Genomic DNA, 18,620 nt, shown 5'->3' with positions numbered 1-18,620 from the left:
GAATATCAACGTTAAATAATAGCAATCAATTGCAAAAAAACATATTCACCCATAAACAGATCCTTTAGAATTTTAAAATTATTTTCTTTTCTTTTAGTTTTTTTTAAATCTTAAACTATTGTGTAAGAAAGTAAAGGTCAACTCATTTCAAGAATACATGAAAATTTAGTTGTCTTTTTTAGTGTCCTTTTTCAGAAAATAGAGTTTTGTTCTAAACAGGAGACTTGGAGTAACAAGATGATTTAATCTCCTCAACAAATAAACTGTTAAAAAGACTGACATATCAGAAGTGACTTTTTTGAGGATTGATATCTAAAAATAAATGCATCATTTGTAGTAATAGTATGCAACCTCTCATTTTAAGTGTTGCATGCCATACAGAGAAAAAATAAACCACTGGCATCATAAAAAATTAAAGAACAATCACCAATATAAATTCTCTGTGTTTTTTTAAGCATTCTTGCTTTGTCCTATTAAATTTACACTATATGGTAGTCTTTTCACAAGGTAAAGAAAGTTATAACTAAACTGAACTTAAAAAAAAAAACAGATGAAAATTTGAAATAATTACAATTGCTGTTTCCTGTAAAAGAGAAATCTTAAAGCTACATACAATTTTCAAAATGAGGCTGTATGAAATTTTTTTAAATAAATAACGTTTAAAAGAAAATCAATATAAATGCCTACATAAAAATGAAACATTTTATTTTATAACTGATTGGTTGAACATCTTTTGTACATGTACATACCACATATTTAAAAAAAAATAGATTTATAAAAAAAATTGTGATTTGACATTTACCTTTCAAATAAAACTATACTCAAAACTAAGGAAAGTATCTTCAACCATAAAAGGTAAGAAGACAGAAATATATAGAGGGAATAGTTGGGTATTTTTTCTTCAATAATGAAAACTGACAAATATTGTATATGTTGATAGACAGGGCAATTAGATATAAATCAATTAATTACTAAATGTACACTAAGAAAAGAACATTAAGGAACTAATAAGATTATTAAAGGAGGAAATGGAATAAAGTACTCTATAACTATTCTGATCAAATGATTTCCATATTCAACTTGATGAACAAAACTATGCTTTGGAAGAAATTGAATAGTATATTATTCAGATATAAGTGTTGTCGTTTTCCTACCTCTTCCCTTTTCTTTTTTCTCTTATCTGTATTTCCATCCATATCATCATTTTCTTTTTCAGATTTGATCTTTTTCTTCTTTCTTCTGCCCTTTTCCTGAAATATTAGAAATGTATATCAAATATAATAGTCCTGTTATTTTCTTGATTAAAATTTTAAAGAAATAGGTAAGGAAAGTTATAATATTTATAGATGCTGCATACTTGATTGAAAAGATTGTTATGAAAAAAGAGTGTTATTCAGGAATTAAAACTTACTTTATATATTTATGTAAGAACATTATTTCATTGATGATAATGTGAAAACTTTTATGCACTACCTTAGCATGGTCTCGGTTTAATACTACAACAAAAGTTGTTGCTTAAGAAATTATTTTGAACATGAGAATCTATCAAAGCATAAAACTCAAAACTTCACAATATCCATGACATTATTGTGTTCAAATCAAGTTGAGGGTAATGAATACAACTGAAACTAGAGGCTCTCAAGAGCCTGTGTCGCTCACCTGTATTTACTGATGCTTTGGAAATCATGTAAAATAAGGTTAAAATCATAATTAATAGTATTAGATATTATAATGATATCTAAGATAATAACAAAAAACTGCAAAATTTCTGTAAAATTACTAACAGGTTGTTGGATTCGTCTGAAAATTTCAGGGCAGATAAATCTAAATCTGATAACATTTTTGCCACCTGTCAGATTTGCTCTAAATGCTTTAGTTTCAGAGATATAAACCAAAAACTGCATTTTACCCCTATGTTCTATTTTTAACCATGTCTGCCATGATGGTTGGAAGGCGGGGTCATTGGACAAATTTTTTAAACTAGATACCCTAATAATGATTATGGCCAAGTATGGTTAAATTTGTCTCAGTAGTTTCAGAGAAGAAGATTTTTGTAAAAGATTACAAAAATTTACGAAAATTTGTTAAAAATTTACTATAAAGGGCAATAACTCCTAAAGGGGTCTACTGACAATTTTGGTTATGACAACTTATTTGTAGATCTTACTTTGCTGAACATTATTGCTGTTTACAGTTTATCTCTATCTATAATAATATTCAAGATAATAAACAAAAACTGCAAAATTTCCTTAAAATTACCAATTCAGGGGCAGCAACCCAACAATGAGTAGTCAGATTTGTCTGAAAATTTCAGGGCAGATAGATCTTGACCTGATTATCAGTTTGACCTGTCAGATTTACTCTAAATGCTTTTGTTTCAGAGATATAAGCCAAAATCTACATTTTACCCCTATTTTCTATTTTTAGCAATGGCGGCCATCTTGGTTGGTTGGCGGGGTCATCGGACACATTTTTTAAACTAGATACCCTAATGATGATTGTGGCGAAGTTTGGTTAAATTTGGCCCAGTGGTTTCAGAGGAGAAGATTTTTGTAAAAGCTAACGACGACGGACGGACGACGACGACAGACGCCAAGTGATGAGAAAAGCTCACTTGGCCCTTCGAGCCAGGTGAGCTAAAAAGAAGCATTTTTGGCAATTTTTACTTTCTTGAATCATGAAAATATTTACAAGCACTTTCATTATTTATAATTAGTTTTTGCTCTTTTGATAAACCTTTATATGACTAAAAAAAATCTTTTCATATAACCGTGTCTGTCGATTTTTTTAAACTTTTGCAAGAAAAATGATATTAAGCATATAGTATTATAGTAGGAGTGAACATTTACCTATTGTATTCACAAAATATTTTAAAAAAATCTTCTATCTTCCTAATGTTAAATAATGTTCATTAAATTCATAAATGAGTTAAAGATGATGTATTCAGGTGACACTTCAATGCAAAAAAAAATCATTTCAAAATTGACAAGTTTGCCCTAAAAATAGAAATTTGTGCCACCACATCTTCTATCAATATATCATTTTGAATAAAGCTGTTGATTAAGTCTAAATATTGATGATAAGATCTTTTTTTTAAAGTCATTTTTCTCAATTTTTTACCCATTATTCTCTATTCTTTATATTTAAGCACCCCATTCTCAATTATATTCTTTATTTTTTGGGCCTGTTTTTCTCTATTCTTTATATTTTCACCATTTTTCTGCAGTATCTTTCAATTATTCTCTATTCTGTAAACCCCATCCAGACCCTCACAAAGGAGTGTTGATGAGTAAGAAAGATTTTAAAATAAAAAAGCTGACATTTGACAGACTTGCAAATGTATATGTTTGTGAATATTTTAAAACTATTATTTGAAAGATTTATAATACTTTTGATTTTCAAATATATTTTAAAACTATTATTTGAAAGATTTATAATACTTTTGATTTTCAAATTTAAACACCTCTTTCCATGGAGCCAACACTTGGATTCCTGTAATTGCAGAAACCTTGAAGTTCCTGCATTTATTAATATTTAGACATAAAAAGTATTATTACTTTTGTTTTATCATCTTCCATCCCATAATCAGTTAACACAGAAGGTAAATTGGATTCTTTGTGAGTTTTAGCTGAGTATGCGCTCCTCACTCTTGTCAAATCTATCCTCATGGACTGAGGTCGAGATGACTCCCCTTCTTTATCAGTGTCAACATCTGTGTCTTCATATTCATCCTAAAAAAAAATAATGATACATGTAACTTGCATATAAATGTGCACAACAGCTTAACATTATTCTTATTAAAAAAATTGCAGATTCAAAAAGTTATCCTAAAGAAATATTGGGAAAATCCCATTAAAGTTTCCTGAGTTTCACAGGCTGGTCTGGACAATAGCAATCTTTTGTCAATTAAACAATTACAATGTTACTGACAGACTAATGGCTGATCAGTAGGTCCGAGTACACAGTTATTTCGTAGTGCATTTCTTTTAGACAATAAATGAAAATTAAAAAAATCCCACCTGCGCTTTCTTAATAACATTTTTACAGTGTGTTGTACTACTTTTGGGACAAATTATATCAAAATTATAGAAAACTTCATCGGCTCTAACTCAAAATATGGACAATTTCATGTTAAGGGGGTCTTCAAATCTTTTGACAGCTTCCGAAGTGCTAATTTTTAACATTTTTCAGCTGGACCAAATCACTTCTTTACTTTAAAATTCATGACCCAAATTTTTTTACAGTGTCATTTCACCCCCCTTCTTACTATTTGAGTCATAAAACATGGAGAAATAAATTTGGAAGGGGTATAAAAAAAATCGACAAGTAACACACTGTCCACACTAGGGACTATATTCGTGGACAACGAAAATATAAGGACGATGACTGTGTACCCGGACCAGTAAACAAATTATCATTTGAATGACCTAAAGCTTCAATTGTTAATCATGCTGACAATGGCCTGGTCTATATGACCTTCTTAGGGACATATAAACATAATTAGCATAAATTAAATGGAAGTTATAGTTAATCTTTATAAAATAAGCATGACAGCATTTAAACTAACTTTTCTTTATTCCTATTTGGATGCGAAAGTCAGTTTTGCTGCAAACTGAATCTTGCTTCATGTAATGTACATACTTTTTTAAGGTTAGTGGCAAATATGAATTTTTGCATGTGATGTGGAACTTGCTTTGTTCTAGACGCAGGGACTTAACTCAACTTGTTTTCTCCAGGGGAAAGCATGGCCCCCAACATATTTGTTTCAGGAGCCCAGTTGAAATTTTAGGGGCCCAATCATTTTTTATACCAATAAAAAAAAACTTAAATGTACTTTCCATGTACTTATAACTTTTTTTAGGTGACCAAATATGTAGCTTTTGAGTCTAGTCAAGATTATGTGTGATAACCAGGGTTCTCACTAAGGCGAGTCCATGAGTCCTGGACTCATCAAAATCTGTCTGGACTCATCATTTTCAAAATTTGTGAGTCCAAAGATGCATCAAAATTGTAAAATGTTATATCAACTGAGCACATATATACATTGTATCATCATTTTATAACAAAAGTTAAAAAATAATCTAAATTTGATGTCATTTTCTTGCTCATTGAGACTGAAATTATATCATACATGTATATCAACAAAATTTCATCTTTTCACTGCTGAACTCGCCATGGCTAAAAATGATGAGTCCCTGGACTCACCTTCAATAATTCTTAGTGAGAACCCTGATAACTATAAAATATTTGAATTATTGCCACCAGAATTATATCATAAGATTTGACAATACTGATTTTAGTACTTTTTCAACCAAAATTGTCCACCTTCAATTTGAATTTCCTGTTGACAATATGGCTGTTTCTATAAATGCTATTTCAAATCCAAGCCATCCTCTTATAGTGTTGAACAAAAATATTATTCAGTCACTTTTTATTGAAGATTGAATAGCAAACTAGATATTTTGATATTTTATTTACGAGATTTAGCATTTCGTTTTTTCATTGATGATTTTGTAAATAGCGATGCGTTGACAAGTTTTCGTCAAATACGGGCTTGACTCCCTGGACATCTGGAATCGTCTCTGAAGCAAAGCCGAATTAACAGTTTAGATGAAAACACTAAAAAATAATGAAATGATCGTAAAAGAGAGATAAGAACAATATTTAGAGAAAGGGTATATGTCAAATCGTGACTTCGCATTGAAAATTAGTTGTACAACCGGGTTTTGGTTATTAAAATGAACTAACTGGTTTCCTAATATCCTCTCTTTAATTTTCCAGCTTTCATTAAACAATCAGGTTTCCCTTTTTGTTTATATTGAGGGGGGAAATGGTAGAAATGGGATTCACTGCGAATATTTTAGTTGCCAGCTGGGCGATCGAATGCTAAAATATATTCGCCCAGCCGAAAATCTGGTCGCCTTTAAGATTAGTCCCTGAGACGGACTCACTGAGCTTGATTTTTAATGCGCTAGTTTACAAGGTAACAGTCTACAAGAAGACATACATATGTAATACCCTACCCACTAACCCAGGCAGGTACATTTTTATTTTGTCCCGAGCAGACCAGCATTTGCTTTTCTTCTAAGTGCATCCTTGCTTAGCAGAGAAGCAGCAAATGCCAAATACCAATTTTACAATTGGTATGACCGCGCCGGGGAACAGAATCACGACCTCCGCACTCGAGGCGAGCAAGCTACTACAAAAGTGTTAGTCAAAACCACAGATCGATAGGTGCAGTTGATTCGATGAAAATAGACCGCCTGCAAAAAAATATCATTCTGTGTTGCCATTTTAGAAGTTTAAAAGGGACCAGGTTATTCCTTAACACATTCTTCATTATTTTTCGTTGCTTTATGGTCTCCTTCAGGGGTTTTGATAGTTACTTGTCGAGGAGATTTATTTTCTTCCTCCATATTGTTGATGTTGTCTTGGTATCAACTTCGTTTCCGGTTCCTAATTTGATACTAAATTTAGTCGTATGACGGAGAATTCCGATTAATTTTATGCAATCATTCGTAATAAGGGAGCTACCATTTGATTTTTATGGGGGGGGGGCTAGGATGAAATTTGAAAAAGGCACTGGCTACAGTTACATGGAAATGTAACAATAATATAAAAATTATTGTTACATTGAAGACATTGAAGACTAATCGCCGGAATACAAGGTTGGGTAAGGAACCAATTAATTACGAATGTAACAATAATATTTGTGTCTACGGTTACATTGCATTATTGTTACATGTTTATGAACTGCCATGTACATGTATGATGGGGCTACGGTAACGAATATGTATTAAAATAAAACTTGAAAACTGTTATTTGATATTTACAATATTGCATACAATTTTTGTAATTTTTATTTACAATGACAGTTAATCCAGTAAGTTGTTTTTGGAGAATGCTTTAGTCCGACGCATTTTTTTAAAGTTAAAGAAACTTTAAATGTATTCCATGCTCCAGACGAAAAATATTTTTATACTCTTGCGATGTTTAAATTTTCGTCCAATATTTATGTTGAAAGCATGTGAGGTTGTTTAAATACAAGTCAGTTGTAAAAGTAATTGATGTTGACATTGGCCGATAGGTTGAAACTGGTGGAAACAGTGTTTTCATTTTCAGAGTCCAGATATTGTGATCGTAATTTCGTTATTGTTGGTGAAAGTAGTATCTTAAAGAACATCAAAACAATGAATACTTAAAAGATCTTAAAACTATTTAAACACTATTCGTTGAATATCGAAGAATTAAGTAACAAAACCATAGAAGGTTTAAGTTTTATAATTATAGGGTACATTGCAGTCTTTAATGTAACAATAACGCAATGTAACCGTAGACATGTAAATGGTCTTTTGTTCTGACGTTGGAAAGTTCCGGGCGGAAAGAACTAACTAGCCGAAAAGTTCCGGAGGAACTTATTAACTAGTTACTTTGTTCTTCCTCTGGTTTAAAAGTTCCACCGGAACAAAGTGACTAGTTGAAAAGTTCCAACGGAACATATCAAATAGTTAGAAAGTTCCTTTTTGCCAAATTAGTCAAAACCGGAACTAACAAACTATCCCAAAAGTTCCAACGGAACTTATCAACCAGGCAGAAAGTTCCATTTGGAGAATTGATGCAAAGTAAAAGCGCAACATATTATATTTGAACCTTTCAAAGGGAAACCAAAATACTGATTACAAAAGTCAAAAGGAACTTATCAACTAGCCACATAGTTCCTCTTTGGCAAATAAGTCAAAACCGGAACTAACAAACTAGCCCAAAAGTTCCAACGGAACTTATCAACCAGTCACAAAGTTCCATTTGGAGAATTGATGCAAAGAATCACATGAGGAGGGGGGTATTCTTCCCTCTCTCGAGGGTACTATGAATACTAAATTTGCATGATAATGCAACTTATTCCGTTTTATGTGAGCTATGAAATACAACTTAAATTTTGCATATTTGTCCCCAAAGAAACCCCTTTCAGTGCGTTGGGTATTCTTGTAAATTAATGATTTGCTCTTATATATGCTGATACTCATTCTTCCCCCTCTTTCCACAAAAAGGACGAAATATGGTATATTCGGAACGATATAACTAGTTGTTCTGTTCCGCCAGAACTATTCAACTAGCTACATTGTTCCAGGACTTTTCAACTAGCTACTTTTTTCCGGAACTTTTCGACTGCACTCGGAATAAAACAACTAGTTTGAAAGTTCCATCGGAACGAAATAACTAGTTGAAAAGTTCCGCCGGAACAAAGTAACTTACGGAACATAGTGGCTGTTACAGACACACATATTACTGTTACATTCGTAATTAATCGGTTCTTTACCCAACCTTGTATTCCTGCAATTAGTCTCCAATGTAACAATAATTTTTATATTATTGTTACATTTCCATGTAACCGTAGCCAGTGCCTTTGAAAAAATAGGCAGGACAGGAGTTTTGAAAAAAGTTAAAAAAAAAAAAAAGGCAGGATGAGACACTTTGCAAAAAAAAAAAGGCAGGACTGAATAGAGTGAAAAATAAAAAGGCAGGACAGAGATTACAACTAAAAAAAAATGCAGGACAACATTTTTCATCCTAGCCCCCCCCATAAAAATCAAATGGCATCTCCCTAAATAATAAGCGATAAACGGTTACGGTATACCAGCTCTTGGATTAACGAAAACAAGTAAATTTTGTAATATACTCGTAGGTAATAGGAACTATTCGTAAGTGGAATTGTCATAAAATGTTTAGGAAAAAGGGGGAACACTAATTGATCCCAAATTATAACTGGATTTTCAAACTATTTAAATCCTTAGACTTGAAAAATGTTTTAGTTGATGAAAAAGTATAGCACTAGAAACATAAAGATAAAAGCAAATTAACTAAATTGTATAGTCCCACAGCGAATAATTTTTGGTATCAGGTCCGTTCGCGCCGAATACACTTTCGCACCCTTCTTCTTCTTCTTCCATATACTGCCCACATTCAACTTTCTGAATATACTGGCAAATTGGTTCTGCAAGGTTAAAAACAGGATAAAAGCAAATGTTCATCTTTAGTTTGTAAGGTTGGTCATTTGAGATTTGAATGTCTCAAATGACTGTGCTGTGGCGATCTCCGGGGGAAGCTTGTTCCAGTCTTTGGTGTTCACAAAGAAGGACCATTTCCTGCAGTCTTTGGTTGCTGTTTGCACCATGTATCCATGCTGTTGATACCCTATGGGTAGTGCTCCACAATTAATGGCGGAATATACAAGAAACTGAAACTGAAAACTGTGTGTGGGTGGATATTCTAGTTGGTCTTTGGAGGTACATGTCTTTGTTGATGGCTACTTTGTCATTGACGATCTAATAAATCATTGCGAGCCTGGCCTCTCTGCGTCGTTCTTGGAGACTTTTCCATTCCAATTCGTTAAAATTGTCCGTGACACTTGATCTGTTTCTCTGGCGCTTGGTGACGTATCGCGCAGCCCTCCTTTGAACCTTTTCAATTTGGTCAATATGTTTTTGATGATATGGGTCCCATACTGTTGTGGCGTATTCTAGTTGGGGCCTTACTAGAGCTTTGTATGCTTGCTCTTTGATGCTTTTAGAGCCGATGTGTAGGTTTCGGTGGAGGAAACCAAGGCTTCTGCTGGCTTTGCTGGTAATGTTGTTGATATGTTCTCCCCAGTCTAGAACGCTTGTGATGGTGCAGCCCAGGTACTTAATTGACGTTTCATGTTTTAGTACATGGTCATGTAATATATAGTCCCATTTGATCGGCTTTTTCTTTCTGGAGACAGTCAGCACACTGCACTTTTCTGGGTGAAACTCCATCTTCCACTTTTCCTCCCATAGTGCCAGTTTATCTAGGTCTGACTGTAGGTGTCGACAATCAGTATCTGAGGCGATGGTTAGGTAGACTACTGTGTCATCCGCAAAGAGACGAACTGTTGATTTTAGGTCATTCGCTAGGTTATTTATGTAAAACAAAAATAGACTAGGGCCTAGGACTGACCCTTGTGAAACTCCAGATTCTACCTTTGCTCTGTCTGACTGTTCACCCTCAACTACTACTACTTGGGTTCTATTTGTCAGGAATGCTTCTATCCAGCTGTTGGTTTTCACCCTGATTCCATAGTGATTGGGTTTATGTAGGAGTAGGCTATGGGATACCTTGTCGAATGCTTTTGAGAAATCTAGTATCAGTAGGTCAGACTGTTTTCCCAATTCAAGGTTCTTTGTCAGGTCATCAATGCATTCTAAGAGTTGCGCCTCGCAGGATCGTTTACTTCGAAATCCATATTGTAGTGGATAAAGGATGTTGTTTGCCTCTGCGTGTTTCATAATGTGGCTGATAACAATATGTTCGATGGTCTTGCAGCAAATACATGTAAGAGATATTGGTCTGTAATTTGCTGGGATGTACTTTTGACCCTTTTTGTATGCTGGTGTGACTGTTGCTGTCCGACAGTCATCTGGTACTTTGCCTGTCTCCATTGAAATATTAAATATGATGGTAAGTATGGGAGCGATTTCGCTGGCAAGTTCTTTGAGTATCATATTGGTCTGATGTTATCCGGTCCAGCGGCTTTGTGTGGTTTAATTAAGGTTTCTCAATTGTTTTTCTACTCCGTTGTTTGTGATAAAGATGTCTCTACTGTCAGACTGTCAGGATAATTTTCTGGTGAGTCGGACATATGATATTGATTGTAGAATTCACCATGTTCACTGTTGCTGATGTTGTTTGCTGTGGAAAATACAGATTAAAATTGTTCATTTAATATGTTTGCTTTGTTGATTGGATCTATTTCTAAGCTACCATTTTTTCTTAGAGGTGCCACTCCACTTTTATCGCTTTTCCTGTGCTTGATGTATGTCCAAAATCTTTTCGAAGGGGGATGTGTTTCTTCAGGATTCTCTGGGGTGATGATATTTTCAATATACTTCCAATATGCTTGTCTTATGTTTTTCTGTGCTGTCTTTTTCAGTTCTTTAAATCTTGCATAGTCGTCAGGATGGTTTGATTTCTTTTTCTTTTTATATGCTCGGTCTTTTCGCCTTATGAGTGATTTTATTTCCCGTGTAATCCATGGATTCTTATCTTTGGTCTTACATGTTTTTGCTGGTATATGTTTGTTTGTACTTGTTTCAAGACCGTCTTTAAACATTTTCCATAATATATTTATATCTGGTCTATCCATATTGCTTTCTTGTTGAATAGTGTTGTGAAGATGTTTCATATCTTCCTTCATGCTGTCCCATTTCGCCCTCTTGTAGAGGGGGATTTTTCGTTGTTTCTGTTTGTTTGTTACTGGGTTGATGTTCATTTCACCATATACAATGTCATGGTCTGATATTCCTGGTATGATATCTATTCTCATTATCTTGCTAGGACGGTTAGTGATCAAGAGACCCTACACGTTCGCCCCCTAGGTCCGTTCGCACCCTACACGTTCGCACCCAGTTTTCATTCAAAAATAGATTTATTCAATTTCCAGTTGAATTAATAGACATTTTTTTATTTGTATATACAAAAAAAAAAATGTATTTTCCTGAATAAAAATTGGGGAATTATTGTATCAAATGTTTTCTTTTTTTTTTTATTAATTTAAAGATTGATTATTAGATGTTAATTATGTATGATTACTGCTAATTGGTATTTATACACGGCTAAATTTGGTATTATTGTTGTGTGTGTTTGAAAATCATGATAATTGTTGTTTTAACTTGCTTTGAGGTAAATTCTGCATGTATTTAGCTTGGTATGAGTAAAACATTGAAGATTTTAAACGATAAACATGAAAGATAATTGTTTTTAACAGCTTGGCCCTTTTGATCTCATGTGTGTTTGGACAAAAAAACGTCAGAATCTAACTTTAATTTGAAACAACGATTTTTTTTTATATCAATACACTATCCAAAACATGATGAAGATTTATTCAACACAAAAAAAAAAAAACGTTGTCAGAATCTCACTTTATTTTGAAAAAATAAAATAAAAAAATTAAAAATGTTTAGCAATACACTTACAAAATGAAAAGGGTGCGAACGTGTAGGGTGCGAAAGTGAATATGTCATACAATCTCATTTATCTATTTTAAAATGGTATTCAGAAGTTTAGTCAGTGTTTTGTAATGATAGAAATTATTAGATTTATTTTGAAAGGCAAAGATTTCTTCTTATGTTATTATTGATTTGCGTATGCATGTGAAACGTGAGAAATTTGGAATTGGTTACTCTAATAGTAATTCAAATTTCGTGTCCAAAATAAGTACACGAGATAACTTTGGACCAATTACAAATTAAAAAAAAATATATATATCACCATTTGCCATCATATTTTGCCATTCGTTTTTGATTTTTTCAGCTAAATATTTTAGACTTCGAATATGTGACCGATATCTTTTTGCGCCAACAATGAAATCATTTATGCCACAACTCATTTGCGCCAATACTACTTCTGCGCCACTTCATTTTGAAAACTAAAGGTTTCATTTGCGCCAATAAAACAATCATACAAATGCGCCAAGTTTATCAATTTATTCATTTTTACTTATATATATATCTATTAAATGACTATCCTCCTCCTTTATCTAGGTTTAGGACCGGCACTTTACCGACTTTAATTTCAATGAAAAAAAAAAAATGACAAAAAACGATGCAGGACGCGATGTCAATACTACCACGTCGTCCATAGGATGTATCGTTCATACCTTGAAAAGATGTATCGGTCATAGGACAACATCGTCCATACTTTGTTCGGATTTTTTTTTAATTTATAAAGTATTGTAATATATGCAGTCAGGAATCTGATGTTCAGTAGTTGTCGTTTGTTTATGTGATTCATAATTGTTTCTCGTTTCTCGTTTTTTATATAAATTAGGCCGTTGGTTTTCCCGTCTGAATGGTTTTACACAAGTAATTTTTTGGGGCCCTTTATAGGTTGCTGTTTGGTGTGAGCCAAGGCTCTATGTTGAAGACCGTACCTTGACCTATAATGGTTTACTTTTATAATTGTGACTTGGATGGAGAGTTGTCTCATTGGCACTCATACCACATCTTCCTATATCTATGTAGATGATTATATTATATGTAGGACTCAAATCTATGGTGGGTTCCAAATGTATGGCAAATTCCTAATCTATGGCAAATATGACGTTACAAATCAAATCTATGGCAGTTTTTTGTTTTCTCCAAATCTATGGCAGATCTTGAAATTGCGTAATTTTCCGGGGAAAAGAGTAACATATAGCGTCACAATTAAATAACGCCATAATTACGTCGTCGTCGCCGGCGCTAATGTTGGCAGAACCGGCATAGATTTGAACACCATTTATATTTTTTTTCTTTTAATTGTATGATGTAAACCAAAAACAAATATTTAACACGGAGCTCACAGATTTCAAATTTTTACAAACAAAAACACAGGGAAACACTCTCCCTCTAAAAACAATTTGCCGATGGTTTAAAGGAAGATGTGCTGTACTGTCCGAATCCCGCGATGAACAAAGGCACGGCTGTTTTTAGTAGTAGATATTTTAGGAAAGGAGTTATAATTTATATTTTAGCATCTACGCCTGGCAAAGTATATACAGTGAGAGATGAAACTACAGGATACCACTTTGACTTAAATCGTCATTAGTTAAAAAAAAAAATGATTAACGCTCAAATAAATATTATATGAAAAATTAAACTGTTTAATTCTTTTCATAAAAAACTGCTTTCTTTTTTGTCATGGGACTACCATTTTTATTAGTTGGTTTAATAAATAGACTAAACAGGTACCATGCACAGATAAGAAATGCTTATTTTTCAGGGGCGCATCATTTTAATCCTGAAGTCCGTTTTCATACATTTTCACTTGTTTAAGAAAAGGCATCGGTCGTATATGTACTGCCTTGTTTTCCATATGCACAAAATTTGTCAAAGATTTGGAAACAACAAAAATTCGCCATAGATTAGGAAATTACAAAACTTGCCATAGATTAGGATTGTAACAAATCTGCCATAGATTTGGGACGGCATGGCGTCATAATTGCCATAGATTTGGGATGTCATGGCGTCATATTTGCCATAGATTAGGGATCTGCCATAGATCTGGAACCCACCATAGATTTGAGTCCTACATATTATATATGACTTGTAAATGTATTATGCTGTATTTGCATTATTTGTCATGTTTTTATATGTTATACACTTGGAATACGCATTATATATATCATATGTAAATGTGCTTTATCTAATAAAATATTTATATTATTTTCTAGATGGATTTGTAATATCTTGCGTAAAACAAACAGAAAAATTCTGTCAAAGTTAGACAATAATACAATATAAGTTTAGCGGATACAAAAAGACTGCTCAAACAGCTTGCATTGTTACAAGAATTTCACTAACCAATGTATGTTAGTATCCGCTAAACTTATTTTTTAATTATGACTGAAACTAATCTCCCATTTTGGATATTCATTTTTATTTGCTTTATTGTTTCAGTTTGTTTTACGCAATAATATGTTACTAAGAGTATAATGCATGCCTATACCTCTCTATGATAATCGACAGTCAAAATAATGTGCTGAAATGGCGCGTGTCGTTTTAAGTCCTGCATACAAACCTTAAAAATAAGGAGATTTGGTATGATTGCCGATGAGACAACAATTCATATTATAGACCGACGAGCAAAGATGTGAACAATTTCAAGCTATCATAAGGCATGAAACAATGAACAAAATCCATAATCGTATAGTAAGCTACCAAAGGCTCCGATACCTCAAAATGGTGAATACAAATCTCTACAGACTCCACTCTGATGTCACCAGAAGTTACGATATATACCTTCCACAGATGTAGATGCACACTTGATGACAAAATCACTCTTTAAAAAAAAAGTCGTTTTTCAAACTTTGGGGGGGGGGGGGGGGGCAACTTCTTTTTACTGAGTGGTATGGATTAGCCGCGTTACTATTTCAAGCTTGAGAATATGCGTTTTGTTTCACAAAATATATGAAATGAGTGGGTTACTGGATGTTTCAGCTGCTCAACCCTATCACAAAAGGATTGAAATCCACCCAAGTCTAAACACTCAATGTAAATATAGTAACGTTATGAACATTATGCAATAGTGTGGTCGAATTAACATTGGCCGAAATGATTATGGCCAAACTGGTAAAGTGGCCAAAAAATCTCCATAGCCTTTATATATGTAACCACGCATACAGACGCCATAACCGTCAAGCACACCATATAAGAACATCCACCAATGTAAACAAGAAATACACAATATTCGAAACACAGTGTTTAACCGCCAAATATACGATATATCTCACTTTAGCCACATTGGCTTGTCTTCATGACTCATTGTATAGGTTAAACATTTTCTCTATTTTTTATGTACTATATTATATATCAAGTATACTTATACCGTGAAGTCTGGCACATCCAAAGAAAAATAGCTGCTTTGAAACAATTGAAACATTGGTAGTTAAGTGCTTTTTCTGAAATTAATTTTGAATTTTATCGTGTGTTATTCTCTGTACCTTTTACTATTTCGCTAAGCTAAAAAAAAAAAAACTAAAACAAGCAACAACAAAAAAACCGACATATATTAATGAATTTAAAAAAAGGAGATGTTCGCTATAATTCTACGAGGCAACATCCCGAGAGACATAAATAATCAAAATGACTCCAGTCCTCCGCATTGTATTGTTTGATTTGGAAAGCCCCCCTCCCTTGCGCTTTACGAAGCAAGCCACTAAACTAAGGGTATATATTTAGTATATTTATTTTTGGCATTTACAGAGTAAATAGTAGCATTAAGTTTTATAAATTGTGCAGAAGAAATTTTATTTATTTTTTGTCGTGACTTGCAATTCTGGGAAAACATAACAGCTGTTTGTTTTTTGAAAACTCTACCAAAAATGGATTTCGATTATCCTTTTTGATATCTGGATTGCATGATCATGGTGATATAAAATGTCGTCAAGTGAACTACATCTTCAATGTGTGTATTACACAATCAAACAACAAAAGCAAGGCACTTGCTTTAATTCATCAAAACTGAGGATTCAAAATGAAGTAAGTAAACATATTGAGTTCGATAACAAACATTAACATGCTTAAGCGCATGATTTTTTTATGTTATTGAAATAAATAAATAAAGAGAAATAAACTATATATAGAAATGACAGCAACTTATTCTAGTATTTAACATCCTAAAGAACAGAAAACGTTAAGGCTACCTGCTTATTCTTTGCGCCTAACTATCAACTTTTTAAGGCGAAGCACGAAGTCTGTTGGCATTCCAATGTGCCTGCACCAGGCCTCGTCAGCAGTTGTTTATATTTTTATCAAGCGATTTAGAGCTTGCTTCATGGCAAAGCTATATATTAGTTTATTGTAAAATCATGTTAATCTTTAATTTGTTTTACTGAATTGTTTCAATGTAGGCAATTTATTATTTCAAAAATTAAAATAAATGCATTTGACGTTAATAAAACGGGTAAACAATATCATTTCAGATCCAAAATTTGGATCACATATTCTTCACCCTATTACACATGACCACACACTCCCGGATGTACATATGCACCCAAATTGTTAATTAACTGCATGTCAATCAGTTTTTGTGAACTGGCTATTGGAACGTATGCAAGCAGAGGGTAAGCAAGTTTCAGAAACTTGTTAAGACAAACTTATAGACATAATATATTTTTAGAATCAAAAATACTGTTTTGTAGCTTTGCTAATGTTAGCGTCATTGCGGCAATACTGACCTCCATCTTGATATTAGGCGGGAGCTGTCATAAATCCTGTTCAAGGAATGCCAGTCTCATGAAGAGTATTCAGTACCAGTTGAAACTTGTGGAAGCCAATGATGGAAAGTGTGACTGTTACCACAGTCCTTCAACTCCAAGTAAGTTTCAATATAACAATATTAAATTCTTAAATCTTAAAATGGGGATGGGAAGGGGTTATATCCAAGTTTCCTACTTTGATAATAGTCTCCGTTATATTAATTCACAGCTTTTATAGAAGGGTCGAGATTGACCTTACCGTATAGACACCTATTTGTTGTTGCCCTCTTTATTTTGTACTGCCTCGAACTTGCGTTTTAATATTCAAACCCACATTTACTAATATTTAGCGGAGATGGCACTACTCACTTCGAAGCAAATTTTTACCTGGAATATATATATATATAAAAAAATAATAAACAATGAATACCCCTAAAATTAGTGTTAATCTCTGAATTAATTAATTTAACAGTAATAATAATAATAATAATAATAATTAATGTTGGACTCCTCGCATGAAGAATTAATGTAATTTTCTTGGTTATTTTCCAATCACAAGGTACTTGTGATTGTTCTGACAATGCTGAATGAATATATGATACCGATTACTTTTTTAATTAGGTTTCGGAAAGGTTGGTTTTCTGGTATATAATTCGAAAACACTGCAGAATATTGGTAACGGCGCTGTAGTTGTATACGACACTGTTACTACCAACATCGGAGGAGGATATGATAAGTCGACTGGTGTCTTCACTGCATCTGTAGAAGGTCTTTACTACTTTACCTGGACAGTTCTTACTCAAGCTGGCAAGACTTTCTATACACATTTAATACTGAATGACACGGTTGTAGCAAAGAATCATGCTGGAGCGTCTGGGATGTCTACATACATGCCATCTAGTCAAAGAGCTGTTTTACAAATGAAGAAAAATGACAAAGTATCTATCAGGATTCATAACGGAGGTTCATTCATGCACGGAGGTCAGTGGTCAACCTTTAGCGGCTTCAAAATCTAAATAAAATGAATTGACCATTAAGAATGACTTATTTCATTTATTTTTACATATAATCATTTCAAGAACTGTTGTTTCCAACATATTGGAATCCTAGAAAATCCTAGCGGATAAGCTACATCTGTTTGATTGTTTGAGTTAGGATGGCATGGATGAGGTGTTTATATTTCATTTTTATACAATTTTTTTAATTTTTTGGCACATTATTCTGTTAACCAAATTTAGACCATCAATTACAGTTTTTCTACAGAAAAAGCCTGGCATAATGGAAAACACAATCGCATTATCATTATTATGTGATAAAATTATAACCACTCAAAACCGCCAAGAAGACCAGTACAATATTATAACTTGTGACCATTTGAAGATTCCGGTATATTGTGTTGGGGAATTATAATGTATCTGAATTTAGATTCTAAAGGATTTTTAAACTATTTATATCCTTAGACTTAAAAGTGTTTTAAGTTGATGAAAAACTATACAATTAGAAATTAGTTCAACAACAAAGACCTTTTCTTACGGGAAGAAAATCTGAGATGGCGACAATTATTTAAAAAGTAAAGGAGATTTTAAGTCTTACCATTTCTATCTCGCTGATTATTTAATGATTGCAAGCATAAATGGGAAACAAACTATTTTTTATAATAGAAGTTATAAGTGAATTATATATTTGAAAAGGCAAATGATTGTTTTATTACTGATTTGCGTATAAATGTTAAAAGTGAAAAATTATTTGGAACTGGGGACTTTCATAGTATGTTAAAGCTGTGAAGAATTTCAAGTTATCATACTGCCTTAAACAATGAACAAACCCCATAATCGTATAGTAAGCTATCAAAGGCTTAAATACTAAA

General features: G+C 33.1%; 2 protein-coding genes across 5 annotated transcripts in view; one reads left to right on the top strand and one right to left on the bottom strand.

Annotated features, from left to right (window-relative positions):
- The window catches only part of LOC127724468 (uncharacterized), a 33,586-nt gene extending 27,139 nt beyond the window's left edge, over nt 1–6,447 (bottom strand). For all 4 annotated transcript variants that reach the window (XM_052231432.1, XM_052231434.1, XM_052231433.1 and 1 more), the window contains exons 1-3: nt 6,336–6,447; nt 3,558–3,731; nt 1,155–1,250 (exon numbers count right to left, since the gene is read on the bottom strand). In XM_052231432.1, coding sequence (XP_052087392.1) covers nt 1,155–1,250; nt 3,558–3,731; nt 6,336–6,416 — 351 coding nt within the window. In that variant the 5' untranslated portion in view covers nt 6,417–6,447. The remainder of the gene's footprint in view (nt 1–1,154; nt 1,251–3,557; nt 3,732–6,335) is intronic.
- Nucleotides 6,448–15,949: 9,502 nt separating this feature from the next.
- LOC127724465 (complement C1q-like protein 3) lies at nt 15,950–17,787 on the top strand. The gene is made up of 3 exons (XM_052231430.1): nt 15,950–16,034; nt 16,697–16,872; nt 17,375–17,787. Exons 1-3 carry the CDS (start codon nt 16,030–16,032, stop codon nt 17,767–17,769), a joined length of 576 nt encoding a protein of 191 aa, XP_052087390.1. The 5' UTR covers nt 15,950–16,029; the 3' UTR covers nt 17,770–17,787.
- The last annotated feature ends 833 nt before the right edge of the window (nt 17,788–18,620 follow it).

The sequence above is a fragment of the Mytilus californianus genome, unplaced genomic scaffold, assembly GCF_021869535.1.
Source record: "Mytilus californianus isolate M0D057914Y unplaced genomic scaffold, xbMytCali1.0.p SCAF_14, whole genome shotgun sequence".
Classification (NCBI taxonomy): domain Eukaryota; kingdom Metazoa; phylum Mollusca; class Bivalvia; order Mytilida; family Mytilidae; genus Mytilus; species Mytilus californianus.
The sequence above is the reverse complement of the archived record's forward strand: the minus strand, read 5'-3'. Positions and strand labels throughout refer to the sequence as shown.